Here is a 22,497-nt window from a genome sequence, read left to right as displayed (position 1 = left end):
CTGTTTGATGCCAGTGTTCAGACTCTTAGTCACTTGACTATCCTGCCCAAGGTCACATTAGCAGCTATTAAATAAGGGAAGCAGGCTTAGATTCCAAGTTGGCTCTCAAATCTTCAGCAGACTGAGTGCTGGCCTGGGAGGCAAGAAAGCCTGACCCAAGGAGCTCCTGGGCAGAACCTTCTCACCCAGACAGCTCTGCCGTGCCGTCCCTTCCCTGACCTCTGCCTCACTCGGGAACCTGATCACATTCTGTCTTCTGCTGTAATTTCCTTCTACTGTAGTTTCAGGGCTAACACTGAACCTTCTGCTGCCTTTTCTTTTCTTTTCTTTTTTTTTTTCCTTAATCTCAGTCTGGTGCAGAGAGAAGGATGCAAGCTTTGGAGCCAGACAATAATGCTTTGAATACCAATGCTGCTTACTCATCGAATGGCCTTGGCCATGTCACAGAACCTCTCTGAACCTCAGTTTCCTCATATGTAAAATGGGGATAATTCCTACCTTGCATTGTTGTAAAGATTTAAGTAAGTGCACATAGAGTACCTAAAACAGTGCCTGCCACATAGTAGGTACTCTCTGAGGGGCACTTTACCAATACCATCATCTCCCATGGCACCTAGCTCAGTGTTAGGTTATTGTTTGCTTGATTTAATTCACCTTTGATTCGCCCGCAGCACCTAGCATGGTCCCTTACACAGAGTAGATGCTCCTGTATACGGCTGGTTGAATTGAAAACTGGAGAGAGCTAGAGAGGGAATACCATGCAAAACTGCATGATCACAGATGACAGATCTCATCCCACAGGTCCTCTAAACAGATCTCTGAATCTCCCACAGCCTTGGTCTCCCCACAGGTCAAACTCAGTGGCAGCTTCTCCTAGAGGGCTCACAGAAATGGGAGTTTGCAATATCAGAGGTTTCTAATGTAATCAGATGGATAATGAAAAGGTTCTTCTTCCCTGAGCCTTGAGTGAGTCAGAGCTCTGTGCTTGGCTTTGCCCCAGGGAGTACCAAGAAAATGAAAGATCGTCTGTATCCTCATGACACCTAAACAAATGGTCATTTCTCTGGGTCAAATATCAGCCAGAGGGGTTAAAAGGCATCTCCAGTGAAGGGAGGAAAGGAGCAGCAGGGAAAGTACCATGAGCAAGGTGCTTAGTGGGGTCCTGGTACATGGCTCCTGTTAAGGCTAATACCTGTTTGCCTTATGATGGGATGTTTGTTTTGCTTTTGTGAAAGGTGCTGCTAAATGACAACATGTCTGAAATCTACAAGCATTTTGAACCCCTCGATCTGGCTCAATAATCCCTTCCACATCCTGACACCTGAATCAAGACATAAGTTCTCATTTAGGTAACAAGCTGTCCTCTTTTGTAACAAGTGTAAACCACATCTGTATCTCAGACTTGCTCTTTTTCTTCCTGGCCTTTTGCCACTATAGGAAAATGTCAGATAGGCTAAGTTTTCACATTGCAGCTGGTTACTGTGATTATGTAGACACAGCCTCTGTAAATTCAATGGTGTGTTGCTGGCTGTTCAAGAGCTGGTGAAATTAATGCCCAGGGAAGTGGGGAATGGGCCACCACAATCAAAAGGTGGACTCAAAACTTGCTCTCCATTCTGCCCCGCTCTTTCCCTCTTACCTCCCTGTCTTTGTGATAATCACCAGCTTTCTGCCAACCTGCTGGCGTTCTGTTCCTCCTCCCACTTCCCCTTGGGAGTAAACCAGTTCAACAGAAGCACCATCATCCTAGACTTAAAGATATATGAGCATGGTGGGAGCTGAGTGTATGAGACCCCACTCCCACCACCGCTGTGGACAATGCATTGGAGAAGGGGCAGCATGGTTGCCTTCAGAGGCCTCTTTATCCATTAAAGGAAGCTGACCACCTGGAACTAGAAGACCTCAAAAGATCATCTGGCCCAGGCCCTATCTCCAGACAGATCAGTACATGAGCCGCCCAGGACCAAGGACAATCTCTCCTCTTCATAAGGACCCCTGGCAGAGGCCTGCCCAAGTCGTCCCTGTCTCACACTCTGATGTATAAGTCATGAGTAGCTGCCGTGTGTGGCTTCTGTCTGGGGCAGAGGAAGGTGCACCGCTCTGTGGGGCAGGGAACTGGAGTTTGAGAACCAGCTCTGCACCTGACTAGCTGTGGGAGTTTACCAATTTGCTCTGCCTCCTCGACCACCTCCAAAATGGGAAAATGGGCAAGCAAGAGTTCTGCTAGCTCTTGAAGAGCTAAATCACTGTAAACCAGTGACTCTCTTATTTTAAAATCTTCATATACAACTTTAGCCAGTTTAATTGAAATAGAAAAAGTCTGTTTTCAGGGCTATCTCTATCACAGATTCCTTAATCTCAGGGAACTCCTTGAAATTGTGTATTTTGTGCATTTGAGGGTCTGTAAATTTTGATGGGAGAGATTAAATCCCTAGATAGGTGTATGATACCCTACCACCTCCATATATATATATATATATATATATATATATATATATATATGAGGTTAGGGACCCACCTTTAGGATGGAGAGCTTAAATGTAAATCACCCTGAATGGCTTCCTGGTTCCCCACCTCTGAATGCCAGGCTACAGTGATTATCAAGAGCAGGAAGTAGGAAGCCCTGGATGCAGGATTCTGGGCTAGAGTAAAAGAAGGCATCAGGCTTTACTTTTTTCTTTTTCTTTTTTTTTTTTTGCTGTGTAGCATGTGGGATCTTAGTTCCCGGACCAGGGATTGAACCCGTGCGCCCTGCATTGGGAGCATGGAGTCTTAACCACTGGATTGCCAGGGAAATCCCCAGGCTTTACTTTTCAGTCTCCAGCTCTCACTACCCATTGCTCTGCCACGTGTCTACTAGCCATACACCTCAGGAATATACTAACTCTCTCTGAACCATGGTTTTCTCAACTGTCAATGGAGAATGGTATGCTTCTGTTAAAGGTGGTTGTGAAGAATAAAAGAAAATGAGTAAATGCTTGGCTATCAGTGGAAACTCAATAAATGTGAGTTCCCTCCCAGCACTAGTAGCTCAGGTCCCAAAACGGACTATTTGGAAGACAGCTGCTCCATCTATAACAATCAATCCACCCCTACCTCAGATGTAAACTGGCACAGTCACTATGGAAAACAGTAAGGAGGTTCCTCAAAAAATTAAAAATAGCAATCCCACTTCTGGGTATATATCCAAAGCAAATGAATAAAGGATTTCATTTGCACTCCCATGTTCTCTGCAGCATTATTCACAAGAGCCAAGACGTGGAATCAAATGTCCATCATCTGATGGATGGATAAAGAAGACGTGGCATATGTGTATATATATATATATATATATATATATATATATATATATATACACACACACACACACACACACACACACACACACAATGGAGTATTATTCAGCCAAGACAAAGAAAGAAATCCCACCATTTGCAGCAACGTAGATAAGATTTGAGGGCATTATGCTAAGTGAAATGAGTCAGACAAAGACAGATACTACATGGTATCACTTATATGTGAATCTAAAAGAAAAAAAAACCTCATAGAAACAGAGTTAGTTAAGTGGTGGTTACCAGGGGTTGGGTGGGGAGGGGCTGGAGTGGGGAATTGTTGGTCAAATGGTGAAAACTTCCAGTTATAAGATGAATAAGTTCTGGGGATCTAATGTGCATCATGGTGATCGTAGTTAATAATACTATATCATATACTTGAAAGTTGCTAAGAGAGTAGATCTTAAATGCCCTCACCACAAAAAAAGAAATGGTAATTACGTGACATGTTGGCAGTATTAGCTAACACTATGATGGTAATCATTTTGCAATATATGTGTCTCAAATCAACTTACATTATGTTATATGTCAATTATATCTCAATAAAGCTGGGGTTGATAATTCAGCCCCTTCCTTGCTTCTGGGGGAAAAGTGTGACATAACAGCTAAGTGCTCAACTTTGGATAGATCCATAGTTGGGTTCAACTCCCAAATTCACTCCTTGGTGGCCATGTGGATTTACGCATAGTTAAATTTCACTGCACCTTGGTGTCCCATCCACTAAATGAAAATGATTATGAGAATAGTCCTTCTTTCCTAGGGTCGTGAGAAAATGCGACAAGTGCATAAATGTTAACTAACATAAGGCTTTCCCTCGGCATCCTTGGCCATACCCTCTTTCCTAAGTACTATTCACCCACCTTGGGAAGTGTGTCCCTATAGCTGAATGTCCAACCTGGAAATCAGGCAGAAAGGGGAAAAGAATTCAAACAAATAATCTGGATTCCCCAAGTCCCCTCCCCATTTGCCTGGAGGTCTCTTACCCCATTCCTACCCCCAGATAGCCCACAGTTTGTTCCTCATTTCTTTCAGGTCTTGGCTCAAACATCACTTCAGGAAAATCCCGAGCACCCATATAAAATTCCAAATGCGCCCCACAGCATTCCATTTCCCCAGTCTTGCTTTATTTTCTCTGCTACACCTGTCAGCATAGGGCGCACCTCAGAATTTGCCTACTTATTTGTTTGTCTCCTCCCACTAGCATGGAAGCTCCCCAAGGACAGGGGTCTTTGTCTACTTGGTTCAATTACTCTACCCACAGCGCCTAGAACAGAAGCCAGGGCAGACAGGGGGTTCCCAGTTAACAATCTGTTAAATGAATGAGTGATTGAATGAATGCATGCATGACAAGAAGCTTCCGAGTTTTCTTATGAGACCAGAGAGGTTTCACAGGGAGGGAAGGATGGGGGTTGTTGTCAGATCTGACTCAAGTCCCTCTCATTTGACTAACTTTGGAATTCTTCCTCTTTTAGGTGCCACGCAAGTTGCGGAGCCCGCTATATCTGAGTGCTGACTCCAGACGCCCCTCGCCAAAGGCAAGCACCCCCAGCCCACTTTTGAAACTGCGGAGTGAATAGGAGGAAAAAGAATCCCAGTGGGCCACCGGGGGATGGGGGACAGGGGGATCCCCAGGCTCAGGTCGCTCTACCCCCAGCCCCCCGCCCCCCCCTTCCCCTCCCCCTACTGGCCTGCCCTGGGGGAGACGGGGGCGCGGCCCGCCTCCGGGCTGAGCAGGGTGGCGGCGTCGGGGCTGCGGGCGCCTTCGCTGGACCCGCATTGCCCCCTAGTGCCGCGCGGAGTCAGGGCGCCGGGCTCCCCCGCCTGATGTCACCGCCGTGCAGTCAGCCCAGAGGCGGCTCATTGAAAGCAGACCCTCCTCGGCGCTAGCTGGGCGGAGGCGCCGCTGTCCGCAGACCCGCCGCGGGCCGGGCAGAGCCGGGCGCCCCCTGCCCCGCCGCCCGCTCCTCCCCGCCGCTCCCCGCGAGCCCGGCCCGGCGCGCCTGACGTGGACCATTAAACTTGGAGCTGCCGCTTCGTCCCCTCTCTCCTCCTCCTCGCTGTGACAGGCGAGCGATCGGCTTGGTGCAGGCAGGAGACGTGCTGCCGGGCTGGGCTGCCCGGGGGAGATGACTTCTCGCCAGGAGGGCGCCTCTGGGAAGAAGACCACGGGGAAAGCAAAGTTTCAGGGCAGCTGAGGAGCCTTTGCCAGCCCTTCCCAGCCCTGTCACCCCTCTGGCTATGGAGGGCGGACTCTAAAATGAATCCCGATCTGGACACCGGCCACAACACATCAGCACCTGCCCACTGGGGAGAGTTGAAAAATGCCAACTTCACTGGCCCCAACCAGACCTCGAGCAACTCCACACTGCCCCAGCTGGACGTCACCAGGGCCATCTCCGTGGGCCTGGTGCTGGGCGCCTTCATTCTCTTTGCCATCGTGGGCAACATCCTAGTCATCTTGTCTGTGGCCTGCAACCGTCACCTGAGGACGCCCACCAACTACTTCATCGTCAACCTGGCCATTGCTGACCTGCTGCTAAGCTTCACCGTGCTTCCCTTCTCTGCGGCCCTGGAGGTGCTCGGCTACTGGGTGCTGGGCCGTATCTTCTGTGACATCTGGGCTGCCGTGGATGTCCTGTGCTGCACAGCCTCCATTTTGAGCCTGTGCGCCATCTCCATCGACCGCTACATCGGGGTGCGCTACTCTCTGCAGTACCCGTCGCTGGTCACCAGGAGGAAGGCCATCTTGGCACTCCTCAGTGTCTGGGTCTTGTCCACGGTCATCTCCATTGGGCCTCTTCTTGGGTGGAAGGAGCCGGCGCCCAATGATGACAAGGAATGTGGGGTCACTGAAGAACCCTTCTATGCCCTCTTCTCCTCCCTGGGCTCCTTCTACATCCCTCTGGCGGTCATTCTGGTCATGTACTGCCGGGTCTACATCGTCGCCAAGAGGACCACCAAGAACCTGGAGGCTGGAGTCATGAAGGAGATGTCCAACTCCAAGGAGCTGACCTTGAGGATCCACTCCAAGAACTTTCACGAGGACACCCTCAGCAGTACCAAGGCCAAGGGCCACAACCCCAGGAGTTCCATAGCTGTCAAACTTTTTAAGTTCTCCCGGGAAAAGAAAGCGGCCAAGACCTTGGGCATTGTAGTCGGCATGTTCATCTTGTGCTGGCTACCGTTCTTCATCGCTCTGCCGCTTGGTAAGTTGGGGACGGGTGGAGGGGAACGGGGCATTTTCAGATCTTGGGTCTACTGATGAGCTTACTCTAAAGTTTTGTGTGGGTTTTAGTGTTTTATGCAGTCTGTGTGTGTTTGGAGGTTGGGGAATATTGTTTGTTCTGCAAAGGCTTTGCAGATTGGGTAGGTGGCTAAGAACCAACTCAGGTGTTCGTGGAACGCGCTAAGGTACGAGTCACTTGAAATAGAACCTCGGGAGGCAAATCTGGTATGTGCAATGACTCATTCAACCGCCTTGGTTTAATAATTAAAAAGGACACTGGACTCGAACATCACACCAGCGTTATTTCAGTAGTGATCATGTGCCCGCTAAGGCGGCGTCACTAAAGCAGCATACAAAAGAGTTTGTAGTTACCGCAGACACGGCATTTGGGAAGCAGGGAGGCAGCTCGTACGCAGAAAGGCAGTTTTCATTCAGCATTTCCAGGGCTCCTGCGGAGGTCCACGCTCCTCAAGAGCTTTGCAGAGGCTGCCTTCTCCCCCTCGTCCTTTCACCACTTGCTCTCACCTCCACGCACTCCCTCCTTTACGAGTTAATAAGAGCATTTTACAGCCTCACAGCCGCAACCAGCCTTTAGCTAAAACTTGAGATTTGAAAGAGAAGGAAGACGGCCAGAGGGTCACACATTCTCAGTTTCCACCCCAAAATATCCCTAACTCTGGTGATTCATGGAATGTCCAGAATTAAATTATAGTTGCGCTTCACCTTCAGCTACCAGACACCAACTCCTGCTAGTATGAAACTGAGCCCTTTCTCTCCTATGAAAATGTGCCCATCTTCTTTTGTTTGGGAGTCCTACTAAGTGAGTTGTTCAAAAGGCTACCTGACTTCCTCTAAGGATGAAGCCAAGGTCTGGATAGGAGGTAAACCTAGAGGAGGGTACTGTGACATGCTGTCCACACGGCTCAGGAAACACTTGTCCCTTCTCTGAGGCAGTGATCTGCTTTGATTTCTTTTTTCTATCCCTGGGGGACACTCCAGAAAATGAATGGAGGGAGGTAATTATGACAGAGTCATGTGCTGTGCTATCAGAAGAGACAACAGCTGCTACTTGCCATGGACCACTAACGCCTGCAGTCACACCAGGGGCTCAGTTGGAACTGAACATAAACAAATCCCCAAAGTAACAAAAATCCTAAAGACACACTGCTTCCAAGAGAAAGAGCCAAATAGAAAGAGGGTAAACTGATGTCAGGAGTTTCCATTTAAAAATGATAAAGAAAAATTGTTTAACCTACTCTCCATATTGTCATTTCTAAGGCTAGCTTTCGAGCTAATGCCTTTCAGAAATATTTTCAGCGTGTAAAGTGGAGAGGGTTTGAAGCTCTACCCGAAGTAGTGATCACATGCCGCTGCCCAGCTTTCTTTTCTTTCCCAAGGTCTCAGGGTCCTTTTGCAGGCTTGTCCAGTTAAAGTGGATGACAGTTCACACTCCATTGGACCATACAAAGATCGTGGTCGCACATGGAGTGATTTGGCCAACAATTAGCCATGTGACCTTGGGCAAATGATGACTTCTCTGTGAGCCTCAATTTCTTCATCTGCAAAATAGGGCTAATTACTATTTGCTCCATGGGGTTTGCGCTAGTGCGTGGAAAGGACTTAGTACAGTGTCTGGTACACAGCAAATACTCAATGAAAGTTAGCTCTTAGTACTACAAACCAAACCCCAATACCCCCTGCAGCTAAAACTGTGTTTTCTTCTCCATTCAGTTGCCAATACCTGTTATTAAAGGCTCAGAAGGAAACTAGATCTTTTTCCTCTCTTCCTTCTTCCCCTGATCCTCAGCCGGCAGAGGCTGTGACCAGAGCATCCTCAGGAAAGACAAAGCCCCAGCAGGATGCAGGAGTGGATGAAAGGTGCAGGCTTTCACTTTAGGGGGCAGGGGAAACAACTGAAGAGGCTGCCAGCATGTTGAAATGGAAAGAGAACTGTTCTGAGGGTCAGGAGCAATAGCATTATGCATGTGAGCTTTGCCATCGATTAGCTCTGTGAACTTAGGTGTGTTGCTTTACCAGCTGGGCTTCAGGTCTCACTTCCAGGGACCAAGAGGGTTGGACTAGATCAAGGGCTCTCAAACTTCAGTAAGGATCAGAATCATTTGTGGAACTAGATAAAAATTCAGCTTCTAAGACCTAACGCATAGAGAATCCGAGCCAGTAAATCAGAGAAGTCCCAGGAGTCACGTTTAACCAGCCCACCAGGTGATTCTGAAGAGGTGATCCGCAGACCAGGCTTTGAGAAGCACCGGCCAGGGGATGCCTCAGCTCCTTTCAGGCTCCAAGCTCCTGGACACCCAGGTTTTTAAACGCTGCAAAGGTTAGCACTTCACCACCCACGTGGTGGTGCAGGACGATGTGGCTTCTCTCTGGGTCCTGCTCTTCACACCCACCCTCAGTTTCTTCTCACTTACACTATTTCAGTTTTCCCCCTCTTTCTATCCATGCCTTTCTGAGACCTTATCTTCCTAACATCTCAGGTCCTTGGCTTCCATGCCACAGAAAGTGAGATGTTCTTGCCACCCTGATGCTATCAGAGCTTGTTTCTCTTCTCCTTGACTTGAAGACTTCCTGACCAACCGTTATCTCCCAGAACTCTCCCAGTGTGCTGTCCCTGAGCTGAGTCCATCCACATACTTCTCCCCTGGAAACCCAACCCTTGGCGGGTAAGGAGTGTGGACTCCAGGCCTTGAATTTGGGATGGACTTCGAAAGTGACTCAAGAGTTTCAAACAGAGAAGGTGCTTAATTAACATGTTCTTAGTAATTTATCAATAGAAAGAGCATCTGAGCATCTGGGCTTCTACTTCGTCTGAGTTCAAATAACACCCAAATAAAAGTAGCCTGATGTAGAACAATAACTCCTTTGGAATCTGATGCAGGTTCCAAATTCTCAATTTTCCATGAAAGGCTTTTCACTCAGAAGGGGAGAAAGCAGATCTGGGGGAAGACAGTGGTTGGCAAACAGAGAAGCCCAGGTAGGAGTAAACTTCCAGTTGGCGATAGACTTCCAGGTGCCTGGATGGCACGAGATTTCTATCACTGTGTTTGTCTTCTCTGTGGAAGAGGAGGGTTGGGATTCCTCCTGGGAAGGAAGGAAAATAGCCTTGCCCCCTACAGGGTCCTGGTCAGGGGCCCCATTTGTTTTCCTTCCTCCCTTGTTTTTATTTTTGGGAGCAAGGTTGGGCTGCCTGCAGAGACAGGCCTCCCATCTCCTGTGGAGCCCTCCCCACCTGTAACACCCTCCCTATCTCCTCCCCACCCTTTTTCCCTGTGGCCTCAGACCAAGTTGGGCCAGGGACCAGCTCTCACTTACTCAGGAGCAGGGATGAATCCACTAAACAAGGGCCTCTTTATTCAGCCCCTGGAATCAGTCCATGGAGGGACAGGAAATAATTGGAATATAATATAGTAGCATTTCTACTTGATGGGCGATGTGCACGGTGTCCAAGGAATCTTCAGCTGCCTGGCATTACAATGAAGGCCAACTCCCACCCGCCTGGTCAGGGTTCAAGAAGTGGCTGGGCTATTGAGGGATATGCGTTGCACTGGGGTGCAGGGGGTGTGTGGTAGATGGGGGTGCGGGTGGGTAGCAGGAAGCACTGGGCAGCCAACTGGTAGCTGGGCTGTGTGTGTTGTTTCGAAAACACTGGAACCTTGCCTCGCTCCAAATCCTTCTTCCGTCTTTTAAAATGCTGAAAGGCAGGCATCAGGAAGCCATTATTGAACTAACTGCTTTCCCCTCCAAATAAATGGTCAGTTTCAAAGAAACAGTTGTAATCTCTATAGTACTGGAACCAAATCGGAATCCCTCTCTCCATTGATTTGTTCCTCCAGTCCTCTCATTTAAATTAGGGCTGATGAATTTCCAGCTCCCACAAGAGCATAAGGGAGGTTGGGGGTCTCAGAGATGTCTTAGGACAGAGCCACCCCCGCAGACACACACTGATCCTCCAGTTCTGAGGTTTCAAAACACAGGGATTTGAGTTGCTCACCGGGAAATCAATTGGTTTGAGTGAGGGAAGATTTTACACACAGGGAATCCTTCCTAGAAGAGGGAGATCTTACTGCAGGAAAATACATTGTCATTTATAAAATCATTAATGAAGTCTTCCTAAAGCACCTACTATGTGCTAGGCATTGTACTAATCACTGGGTGGTTGAACCAAAGCAAACATGGCCCCTGCGTGCAGGAGGCTCACAGCCCAGTGAGATCCTATTATCATGGAGCACATACTATGTACCAGACATTCTGCTAGGCCCTCTACAGACATTATCTCACTAATCCTCACAGCTACCCTGACAGGGGAAAGTAATTGCTCCCTCTCGACAGTTAAATATACTGAAGCTCAGAGAGGTTAGACTTCTTGCCCAAGGTCACACAGCAAGTAAATGGTAGAGACAAGAATTGAATCCGTGTCTGTCAGAACAGGCACTTGCCTGGTCCAGTGCACAAAGATGTCTGACCTTTTTGCTTTCTGGTCCCAACCTGCTCTCATAGCAAATATTCTCCAGAAACCCCAGAGCCACCTTGTCAAAAGCTGATTATTCTACTTCTGTTACAAAACCCTGTCTTTCTTCCATTCCCCACTCACCCCTGAAAAAAATTCACTCATAAACTATCAGGGAAGGTCATCCACATTCTAGCTCAGGGCTCGGCTTTCTCTATACCTCCTGCACTGTGCATGACATGGGTCTCTCAACACTGGGCATTTAGTCTCCCCAACCAGGAAGAAAAAGTGGGATCTTGCCCTTCATAGAGGGACTTGTTTCCACATCTTTAATCATTCATTCATTCATTCACTGAATAAGTATGTATTTATTGGAAGCCTACTAGGTCCAGGCGTTGCGCTGGAGATTGTGGAGCAAAGCAGCTGTGTTTCACGTTCTCGTAGAATTTAGTTCTAGTGAGGAACACAGGTAATTTGAAAAATACACACATGCAAATAAACATAAATGCAAATCGTGAAAAAAGATTTGAAGAAAAGGGGTATGCTGCTATTAGAAGTATACATTTGAAGAAAAGGGGTATGCTGCTATTAGAAGTATACAACAGGGATCGGTATATCACAGGGATCCCTGAGTGGCATTTAGGCAGAACCCTGAACAGTTTGGAGGAGCTAATTCAGTGAAAGGGGCAGGTAGAAGAAGAGAGCTCCAGGCAGAAGGAAGGGCACACCTGAAAGTCCTGAGGGAGGCGCTGGTAGGGAGCTACCAGAGCCTGGAGAACAGAGGGGAGGCAGGTGCAAGTCGAGGCTGGAGGTGCAGGCACACGTGGGGCCGTGCAGGGGCTTTTGTGCCGCATTAAGGATTTTAGATTTTATGATAAATTAATTGCCTTGGCCAGTACTGAAGGATTTGAAGCTGACAAGAGATACAATCTGATTATGTGTTTAAAAGATGACTCAGGCAGCTACATGGAGCACAGAGCAGAGATGGGGCAGTTAGGAGGCTGTAATCCCAGTGAGCGCTGGTGGTAAGTAATTTAGACCACGCTGGTAGCAGTGGAGGTGGAGAGAAGTAGACAGATTCAAGGACTTGGGGATGGGTTGGTTATGATACAGGAGAATAAAAGATGTATCTGGAATAGCCCTGAGGTTATTGGGTGAAACACAACCAAGAGGATTCCTCCCAGGATCTCCTCAGATCCCATTCATCAGGGCTCACAAGATACCATGCTAGGAATGATACGCCAGACACTCTTATGAGGTGAGTGGACAAAATGGCCCAACCCAAAAACCAGGAGCCATGACCATCAGCAAACCCAGATGCTCATTAGAAACATCTGGCAGGGGACTGCTTTCAAAAGCACAGATTCTTGAGCTCTACCACAGACCTTTGTATCAGAATCTTTCATGATGGGGCCATGAATCTCAATTTTTAACCAGTTCTCACAGGCAATTATGCTACCAGCATAGCACTAGTCCTCCCCATGCCTGGGAACCTGGAATGAACACCCCTTGGAGAACCAGAGTTTGGTTAAACTTCCCCCAGTGCAGCCAGAAACATCCCCAGTCCTGCCCAGTCCCTCGGGCCAGTCCATACAGAGGAAAGCAGAAGATTGTTAGGAGGGAAGGTGAACTCTTCAAACCAGAGCGTCCCTGGAGAAGGGGAGGAGAATGAGCACTGTGGAAGCAGGTCTTCAATGTAGCAGGTAACGCTGCTCAACACTAAATGTTCTGTATAGGTTGTAATTTTCACAGCCCCTCTGCAGAGCAAGGATCATCCCCCTGTGTCTAGAGTTCAGAGAGGTTTGGTAAATTGCCCAAGGTCACACAGCTAGTAAATGATAGGATCTATTAGACTCCATATTTGGCACTCAATAAACATATGTTATATTATTCTTGTTGTCACTAGAGTGCTTCCAGACATTTGTCTGGGGTCTGGTGCCCATGGGTGATAAAATTTTTACTGGCTCATGACAAAATGAAAGAGTAGTTAGGAAAATTCTGTGTTTTTCCAAATGTACTCAATATAAATGACTGTTCTTTTATTCTAAAGACTGTGTCCTATCTATTTGGGGAAACTGAAGTAACATTTCTTTAGTGGAATGATGGTAGTAAGTGACGGTGATAGTCATTGTGTGTGTGTGTGTATGTGTGTGTGTGTGTGTGTGCAGTATTCTACTTGGCAAAATAAAGGGTTACTAACCCTATGGCTGTCCCCACCAAAAATTTGTTTTGAAATTTTACTGTGAGTCTCCTAAAGTCTTAGAATCATGGGAGACACCATGATAGTTAGGCACGATAAATATTTGTGGGAGAAAGCAGGAAGAAAGGGGGAGGGTGATTTATCCTCTCCGTGATGGATAAACAAATTAGCCTCAGCTTTGCCATAAGAGTCAAGGCGTAGGGCAGGGGGCAGGGAGGGTGGTGAGGGGGAAGGATGATGTGTGTGGAGTCATGCTTGTCAGGTATGCTAGGATGGGGGCCATTTGTGGAAGCACCCAGTCCTTCTGGGGTGCAACAGACCACAGAAATGCCAGTGGGCGTGTGTGTAGCTGCAGTGCCATCACAGATGGGCCTATTAAGATCTCTACTGCAGGAGATACCTGTACCTGAGTATGTGTGGCTCATAAAAATAACTGATGGCCACCAGGCCACAATGGGAAATTGCTTTCTCCCACATCTGCAGGATGTTTCCGCAGTCACTGTGCTCCCTAACCACATCTGATGATAGTAATACTAATAGCTCCATTGATTAGGTCTTGCCATGTGCCTGGCTTACACCAGGCTAAGGGTGCCTTCTATGCATGCTCTCATTCACTCCTCTCCAGAGGCTTTACCAAATGGACACTATGGTTGTCTCCATTTTACAGATGAGAAAACTGAAGTTCAGAGAGATTGGGTGATTTGCCTCAGGCCACCCAGCTGATTAGTGACAGAACCTGGATTCACATCTAGGCAATCAGATAAAGCTAAAGGGTTCATTACTGGGAGTATACTAGGTGTGGGGCTCTGAGCCCTGATTTATGGAAGCCCAAAGAGGCCCTAGGGAAAGCAGAGTCTATTCTGAGAAGATGGAAAGGAAGGGCAAGTGGCTGCCTATTATTCAGCAACCAAAAGGCACCATAGCCTGGTGAGAACATAAGGAATATAAAAATAATTGGGTCTTTCCCCTAGCAAGCTAAGTCAAAATTTCTCTTTCTCTTATTATGGGTGCTTTAGATTTTTTTCAGCTTCACAACATATTACGGGTAGTGCCATATACCTTTAAGGCTTTTATCAAATTGGGGCTTTGGGGTTAAACACATAAAATTTACAACACTTTTTCACAGCCTAATTTCTGGCTGCATACATTTCAGAACTTGATTCACCTCTTCACCACATACGTGTGATCTCAGCACCACAGGACTCTCTCCTACCTTGGATCAGCCTCTGGTCCTACCTCTTGATGTCACAAAGGCTGGCATCGTGGACAAGAGAGTATTTCTAGAAGCTGTTTTTCCACTTTGCAGTACCCCTGACTAGTGATAACCTAGCTATACAGAAAGAAAATGCACATATATGTATATAAGAATATACGTATATGCACACCATATGTGTATATTCAAGAGAACCCAAATGAAATGTATCTTTAACTCTTAGCTAGTTCCCAAAAATGCCCACAGCCCCTATACTAACACCCACATGAAGGGAAATATGATAGAGGGAAGTTGGAGTGGAATTAGATAGTGGTCCTCACCAGTTGCAAGTAATAGATCTTACTCATGAAAACTTTGCAAAACAATACTACCCAGAAGAGACACGCTGGGATCCCACCCAGGGATTTGGAGGGTCCCATGAAGAGAGGACCTCTGAGGTTAAGGAAGTGCCCATGGTCCACCCCAAACACTGCCGGGGTGGCTCTCTCTAGCAGCCTCATGACTGATGGACTTATGTGTGAACTTCTTGTAAGCAGTGACGGCGTCTTTCCTCTTTGCCTAACACGGGTGCTAGGAGCGCACCTTAACTCGGTTTGCTGTTTCCCCATATACACCTTACCTTGTTCTTACCCTATCTGTTTTTTCATACTCTTCCCTCTGGCAGGAATGCTCTTCCCATACCCTCTGAACATCCAAATCCTGTCCACCTGTAGACCCCCAGTTCTGTGGACACTTCTCTTAGGAAGTCTTTCCTGGTCCCCACCCCTTTCCCTGGCGGTGATGGCTGCCTTTCTACCTTGTGTATAGTGCTTGTCACATTTGTTCATGGGAATCAGGACTGATTGGCCCATCTTCAGCAGTGTTACTGGACTGCAAACCTCTGGAGGAAATGGTCCAGGTTTCACTTATCTTCCTGTCCTCCATGCCCAGAGACATGTACCTACTAGACTCCCAATAAAAGTAGCAATTGCAGCTCTGATTCACACAGTATGTGCCAGACTTCATCTACCATTTGAACCTCCCAATAGCCCATCAGATAGGTATTAATGTTCTGCTCACTTTATAAATGAGGAAACGGGCTTAGAGGTTAGGTGACTTGTCCCATTCCTTGAAAATACCACAAGCACGTCGAAACTGTCTTGACTGCTCTTGTGAAACCAAAAGGCCAATATGGGTCTGGTTATGGGCCCAATGAAGAAAGATTAGATAGATGAAGACCGGAGTGGACCCAAGTTTTGAGCTTGAAAATTGGACAACATCTTCATTCTTCATAAAAGTTGCCATTCCGCCACCTCTGGGGGAGACCTGTCTATTGCCAGTCGGTCCCCATTTTCCCTCACCTTCTCAGCCCTTGTCACCTGCCTCTCACCTCTGGGAGGGATATGGTCAGAGTTGGTCCCCACAGAAGTAGGACAGGAGGACACAATTCTGGTGACTTTATAGCAGGGCCTGATTAAGACCTTCAGAAAGGCCCAAGGTATTGAGAAGTGAATGCTGCCCCCACCTCCAAATGTAATTCTAAATTCTCTCTCTGTCTCTCTCTCTGTCTCTCTCTCTCTCTCTCACACACACACACACACACACACACACACACACGACATACACACACACATGCCCTAAAATGAATGGAAGGAAGGCCAACATTCTAATTTATCCCATGAAGTCTACTTTGATGTCTTTAATATCAAAGCATTTCTCCAAAAAAGTGAAGGTGTCCAGCTTTGCTAATGCACCAAAGATACACTGGGTCTGTTTGTAGGTGATATAGCATTGCTCTATAATGGGGTGACCAGACATCCCACTTTCCCTGAGCCAGTCTCCACTTACGTCTGTTACCAAGGGCACTATGATGATTATTGTAACCCTCTCATATTCTCAAAATGTCTCAATTTGAATGATAAAAGTACCTCGATATTTTAACTCCCGGAGTAAGAGTGTTTACAATGGAACATCCAATGGTGCCTTGGTTTCACTGAGAAGCCTGAGATGGGGGAGGAGAGAGTCTGGCATCCATGGCCTCAGCAGTACAGAGAAAGATTAATAATGAGAGAATGAAGTGAACATTAATTGAAGGAGGAAAGGCACAACTTCACGTGTGTGTTTTTTGTGGGAAAAAGGAATTAATGTAAAGGTTGGTTGGAAATTTTTAAGTCTTCATTCAGTTAATTTACCCTACTTGCACGAGTGAGTCACTGAGCTGGGATCTGAATCCATGGCTGGCTGACCCTAAATACTTAGATGAGTGAGTCAGTGAAGGAGTGGATCCATTTCAGCACAAGGCAGATGGTATGATCTGAACGATGAGTGTCTCCAGAATGAAGAGGAGACGGAAAGAAGGGTGGGCCAAAGTGAATTTGGGGGGAAGAGAAGAAAAGCGAGCTATGTCCTAGGTACTGGTCAGGCTGGAATGATGGTAGGGGAGGGGTATCTTCACCCATTCATCACCCCCCTCCTGACATGACAGAGCGTAGGTCAGCCCATTGTACCGTCCTCACTGGCAGGCTTGTGTTCTTAGATTGTGTCAACAGCACACTCGTGACCACACCCAGGGGCAGCACACGTGAGTCTCCTTTGAGCACTCAAGTGCCCCTCTCTGGTGTGAGCACACAAAGTCCGCTGTAAAAGTCGCACCAATGAACAGTTCATGCCGAAATGTTCAGAAATAGAAATGTCCCTAGCACATGCAAGTGGACCATTCCTCTCAGAGCCCCATTTAACTTTTTCCAGGGGTATCTGCGCACAGTGTCTTGCTCCCCTGAAGCTGGGATGCATTTGGGCCTTGGCTTCGCACGCTTGTTAAAATTCTTCTTTAAGATAGAGTTTCCTGCCAAGCTAACATGCATCGCTTTGAGGCTGAGCTCAGCACCCTGGCCATGGCCCAGAAGGAGGTTAAAATAGGACCAAGGGCAAGCCGGGCTCACTGTCATTCACAGGCATGGGCCCCAGGGCTCACGCCACCAGCACAGGGCTGGGCAGAGATCCAGAGAGGCAGCTGGTGGGGGAGGAGGGGGTGCTACCAACTGGAACAAACAAAAAAGTTACATCTCTGATTTATATATTCAGGCCATCAATCACCCTCTGGCATCAAGAGGAAGTGGTACCTGCTTCCAGGTATACCCTCATAGTGTCATTTGTGACTCCTTGTCCCCAGCTCTGCAGACTTTATCTTAAGCAAAAGTTCTTGGGCTTTTTTGTTGCACGGGCCCCTGTGGCAATCTGGTGAAGCCCCTTACAATAGATACATAAAATAAGATACACAGGATATCAAAGAAAATCAGTTATGTTGAAATAGCTATTATAATGTTGAAAAAACAAATTTACTGTAGAGTAAACCAATGTTCTTCATTATTAACATATTAAACAAGATCTAGCAGCAAGTCAGATAAATAACTACTATAACTTGAAGTAGTGGCAAGTGGAAATATTTCAAGATATCTGCAACAAACATAATATAATATCGTAAATCTGATTTCTGTGGGCGACAAATCCTGCTAATTCTACAGTGGCTTGTTGCCTGCATTCCTGTGGAAGAAAATGCTAACTTTCAGCCAAAGGTTAATTCTTTAAAAAAAATTAAAAAATAAATAATTTTTCCCATCCAAGTTCAGGGACTCCCTAACCCCAGAATAAGAACCCTGTCCTATGACATTATAAAGATGTACTTCAGGACATGAGGTTTTCTATACTTTTTTCTTTCAAATTATATAGTCTTAGGACCACAGGGAACTTGGACTGTGCCATTGTGCTTTGTAACTGTCTTGCATGATGACTTGTAGCAATTTTTAAATCTACTTTCTTTATTTAAACATAGTGCAGGGCCTCCCTGGTGGCGCAAGTGGTTGAGAGTCCGCCTGCCGATGCAGGGGATACGGGTTCGTGCCCCGGTCTGGGAGGATCCCATATGCCGCGGAGCGGCTGGGCCCGTGAGCCATGGCCGCTGAGCCTGCGCGTCCGGAGCCTGCGCGTCCGGAGCCTGTGCTCCGCAACGGGGGAGGCCGCAGCAGTGAGAGGCCCGCATACCGCAAAAAAAAAAAAAAAAAAAAAAAAAAAAAAAAAAAAAAAAAAAAACATAGTGCAGAGACTTTTATTTAAATCAAGAAGAATAAAAAAAAAAGAAAAATCATTCCCACACCAGACCCCAGGTCCACCTCTATCCAGCACTCTCAGTCTTTTTCCCCAGGAGCAAACACTGTTACCAGGTTGTGTATAGTTCCAGAAATAGTCTATTTATCTGTAAGCATCCATATACATAGGTATATATGTGTAAATATTTGAGTGTGTATGTGTGTGGAATGTATGTTTACATCCTGTTTATTTTTACAAATGGTATCATTTTATAAACACTATAGTGGAGGTTACGTTTTACACTCAACAGCATATCTTGGGCATAGTTCTGTCAGGATGTATAGTTACTGCTTTCCTTTTCATGGCTGTATAGTAATCCATCTATGGAATATCCTATCTTATTTAACAATTTCCCAGCTCATTGACATTAGGTTATTTTTGGTTTTTCCATACTAAAAACAGTGCTGCAGTGAGTACTCTTGTCTATGTGTCTGTGCCCACATATTCAGGATAAATTCCTAGAGACAGAATCACTGGAGCAAGAAATATTTGATATTTTAGGTTTAACCTGATTATGTTCAATTTTACTAAATAAGGAATTTTAAATATATTAAAATGTAAAGTTGTTAAAATAAATAGGTTAGATCTATCGTGTAGGAGGGTTGTCATGATATTTATGTGAAAAAGACAAGTCATAGGGTTTTATGTAATCCTATTTTTAAAAGCTATTAGTCACCTCCAGGGGTAGAGAGAAGTGAGGAGGAGTAGATTATTAACTTTTTTATACACCTCTGTATTTCATATTTCACATTATTTCACGTGTGTGTGTGTGTATACACAAAGTACATCACCTAGTGCTTTTATCACTAAGTATCAAGTGTGGACTTCTTGCCGTTTCAATAAAACTGAATCATTTCAGTTTTTAATTTGTATGTACGGGGGCCTCTCCCTGCTGTGGCCTCTCCCGTTGCGGAGCACAGGCTCCGGATGCACAGGCTCAGCGGCCATGGCTCATGGGCCCAGCCGTTCCGCGGCATGTGGGATCTTCCCAGACCGGGGCGCGAACCCGTGTCCCCTGCATTGGCAGGCGGACTCCCAACCACTGCGCCACCAGGGAAGCCCTGTATTTCACATCTTTTAAATGATGTATTGCAATCCATAATAGAAGGTACCATAATGTGTTATATAACCAATCCACTTATGACGATAGTGGTCATATTTATGTAAATAGATAAGACACACACAAGGTATCACATTCACAAGGCCCAAGTGTAGAATGAAAAGAATGTCCCTCTCAGTTCCTTGGTCCCCACATATCGAATTCCCCTCCCTGGAGGCAACTATTAATACCAGTTTCTTGCACATCCTTTCAGAGATATTCTATGCATATAAAAATATATTTATACATTCTTTTTAATAGAAATAACATGCTATTCTGCACTTTGCTTTTTTCACTGAACAGTGCATCTTGGAAATTTTCCACTTCAGTATAAATAGAGCAACCTCATTCTTTTTGATACTGCATAGTATTCCTTTTTCTTCCAAAAAGACTTCTATAGAAGGACATTTAGGTTGTTTCAAATCTTTTATTATTACAGCCAACACTGTAGTGAATATTCCTGTACATACTTCACTATTTCCCACATTATACGATTAAAATCCTGAAAGTGGGCTCTTCTGAGTAAATTTTTTTTTAATTTTTATAAATACTGCCAAATCATCCTGCATAGAGATTGTTCCAATTTTCATTTCCTTAACTGACATTTGAGAGTGACAATTCATTCCCTAACAGTTTGTTATCAAACTTTTTGATCTCTGCCAACTTGATATGTGAAATACCTGTGAATGAGGTTAAGGATCTTTTTGTATGTTTGATAATCCATCCCCTCTTGATGTACAATTGTTTTGAGTTTTTAGCTGTGACAGATTTTCTTATACATGCACTTTTTTCTTTAATATCTTTTGTACACTTGCCCTTTAGGATTGCCTGAGGATGAAATCCACTTTGAATGGTTAGGATCAAAAGGTAGACTCATGTGAAAGGCCTCAGACACATATTATCAAATTACCCTCTGGGAAGGATGTAGCAATTTACACTCCCACTAAGCGTGTTTCAGCATAGCTGAAGAAACCACTTTTTATGCTGATAGTTCCTCACTGCCTGGGGAAGTTTCAGACATCTGCGTGACAAGTCAGCTTCCCCTCAGAGGTGATAAGATGGCTTGAAAGCTTCAAATCCTCGCAACTAATTCGGTGTCAGCCTTCCAGACTTCAGGGCTAGCAAGCTGCCCTCTTGGAATGCAACACCCCATCCATCAGGGGAGCCAGGGCAAGCAGCAGCCTTGGAATGTGTGTATGTTACCCAGGATCTGAGAACAAAAAGCAGTCACCCAACAGTGTGTAAACGGATTTGATCTTTCACATGGCTGCCAGGGCCACCACGATCCACATCAGTGGTTCGAGGCTCTGGGGCTGATGTACTGATTAAAAACCATAACAAAATAAGATACTCCCCCCCACCCCAGGAAAACAATCAACTTTGAGGCACTCAAGGATGAATTAATAAGGAAGGATTCCGTTGGGCATCCAAGCTTGCCGCACCGACCATGGGGGCCTGTGCTGATCCAGGGAACTCAGTGGACAGTCTATATTTAGACAAGGGCATGGCAAATGCACCACATTTTAGTTGCAAAATTCAAATTGGCTCGGAAGATGCCAGCCTCACGAATGGAAAATTTAATCAAGTACTGCTTAAGAAGCAAGGAGATGGCATGTGGAGCAGATTCTTCTGGGGAAGGAGGCTTTTTTGAGAGGCAGGCAATGAGCCCTGGTTAGTCAGGGTGGTAATTTAATCCCGACCTTGAACTGCTAGTCAGGATGGAGAGGCAAAGTTATTTTCAGACTGTACTAAATCTAGAGGTGTTGGAACCAGCATCCAGGATAGGGCAGGGAAGAGATGAACTCTGACCCACTGCCACCAAGTTGGGAGATCAAGAAGATCCTAAGCCAGGAACTGAGATCAGCCAGGGAGTCTCAGAACCTCAGGAAAGCCTTTCCTGCCACCTGTCTCTGTCACTGCCATCCCACCGCCCCCCTCATCCAGTAAAGAGGGCTGGTACCTTCCCTTTTCCCTTTCCCTTTTTCCCTTTCCCTTTCCCTTTCCCTTTCCCTCCCTCCCTCCCTCCCTTCCTCCCTTCCTTCCTTCCTTCCTTTCTTCCTTCCTTCCTTCCAAGGAAGCCCTTCACAGGTTCTGTTTGGCTGGCAGCTTGGAGTACTAGAAAGAACAGGGACATTGAAATCAGGCAAATCCAGGTCTGCAGTCCTGGCTCTGCCGTTCATCTCTCTAAGCCTCAGTTAATACATCTGTAAAACGAGACTGAAATCATCTGCTCATAGGATTGGAGTGAGGAATAAATAGGAGAATGGATGAAAAGGACTCAGCTGGGTGCCAGACACGAGTAAATAATTCAGAAACATCAGCTATTAATGTATGTGAAGCCTCTAATATAATATCACCTTTGGAGGATACATTTAATAAGGCTCTGTTGATAAATTGGGATTATGAGTAATTCTACAAATGGGCTGTGTCTTTGGGGGAAATAAAAATGGGACCAGTTCCTTCTCATTAAAAGGTTGGGGGATTAAAAATAATTTGAGACACCCATGACTTGTCCACCCAGATTTAACCAATGTTAACATGTTGCTGAGTTTGCTACCTATCTTCTTTCTCCTCTTAAATAATATGTTGCAAACACACCTAAAAGGCCCCGCTCCTCATCCCATTCATCTCTCTCCTTCTCAGAGGCAATCACCAGGATGCATATGATTAAGCAGATGCTCTTCTCTACATTTTCCTTCCTCTTAGAAGGTCCAAAATGAGGCCTTGGATTATGTCAGTCCTGAGTTCAAATTCCGCTCCTGCTCCTTTACTGGCTGGGTGGTCTTTGGCAAATTGCTCAACCTCTCTGTTCCTCCTCTCCCTCACGCTTCTCT

General features: G+C 46.1%; 1 protein-coding gene across 1 annotated transcript in view; it reads left to right on the top strand.

The window, feature by feature from the left end:
- The first annotated feature begins 5,589 nt into the window (after nucleotides 1-5,589).
- ADRA1B (adrenoceptor alpha 1B) overlaps nucleotides 5,590-22,497 on the top strand; it is a 58,465-nt gene continuing 41,557 nt past the window's right edge. The window contains exon 1 of the mRNA XM_060092619.1: nucleotides 5,590-6,538. Within this exon, the coding sequence (XP_059948602.1) occupies nucleotides 5,590-6,538 (949 nt within the window). The remainder of the gene's footprint in view (nucleotides 6,539-22,497) is intronic.

The sequence above is a fragment of the Mesoplodon densirostris genome, chromosome 3, assembly GCF_025265405.1.
Source record: "Mesoplodon densirostris isolate mMesDen1 chromosome 3, mMesDen1 primary haplotype, whole genome shotgun sequence".
Classification (NCBI taxonomy): domain Eukaryota; kingdom Metazoa; phylum Chordata; class Mammalia; order Artiodactyla; family Ziphiidae; genus Mesoplodon; species Mesoplodon densirostris.
This window is presented reverse-complemented; position numbering and strand designations above follow the sequence as displayed.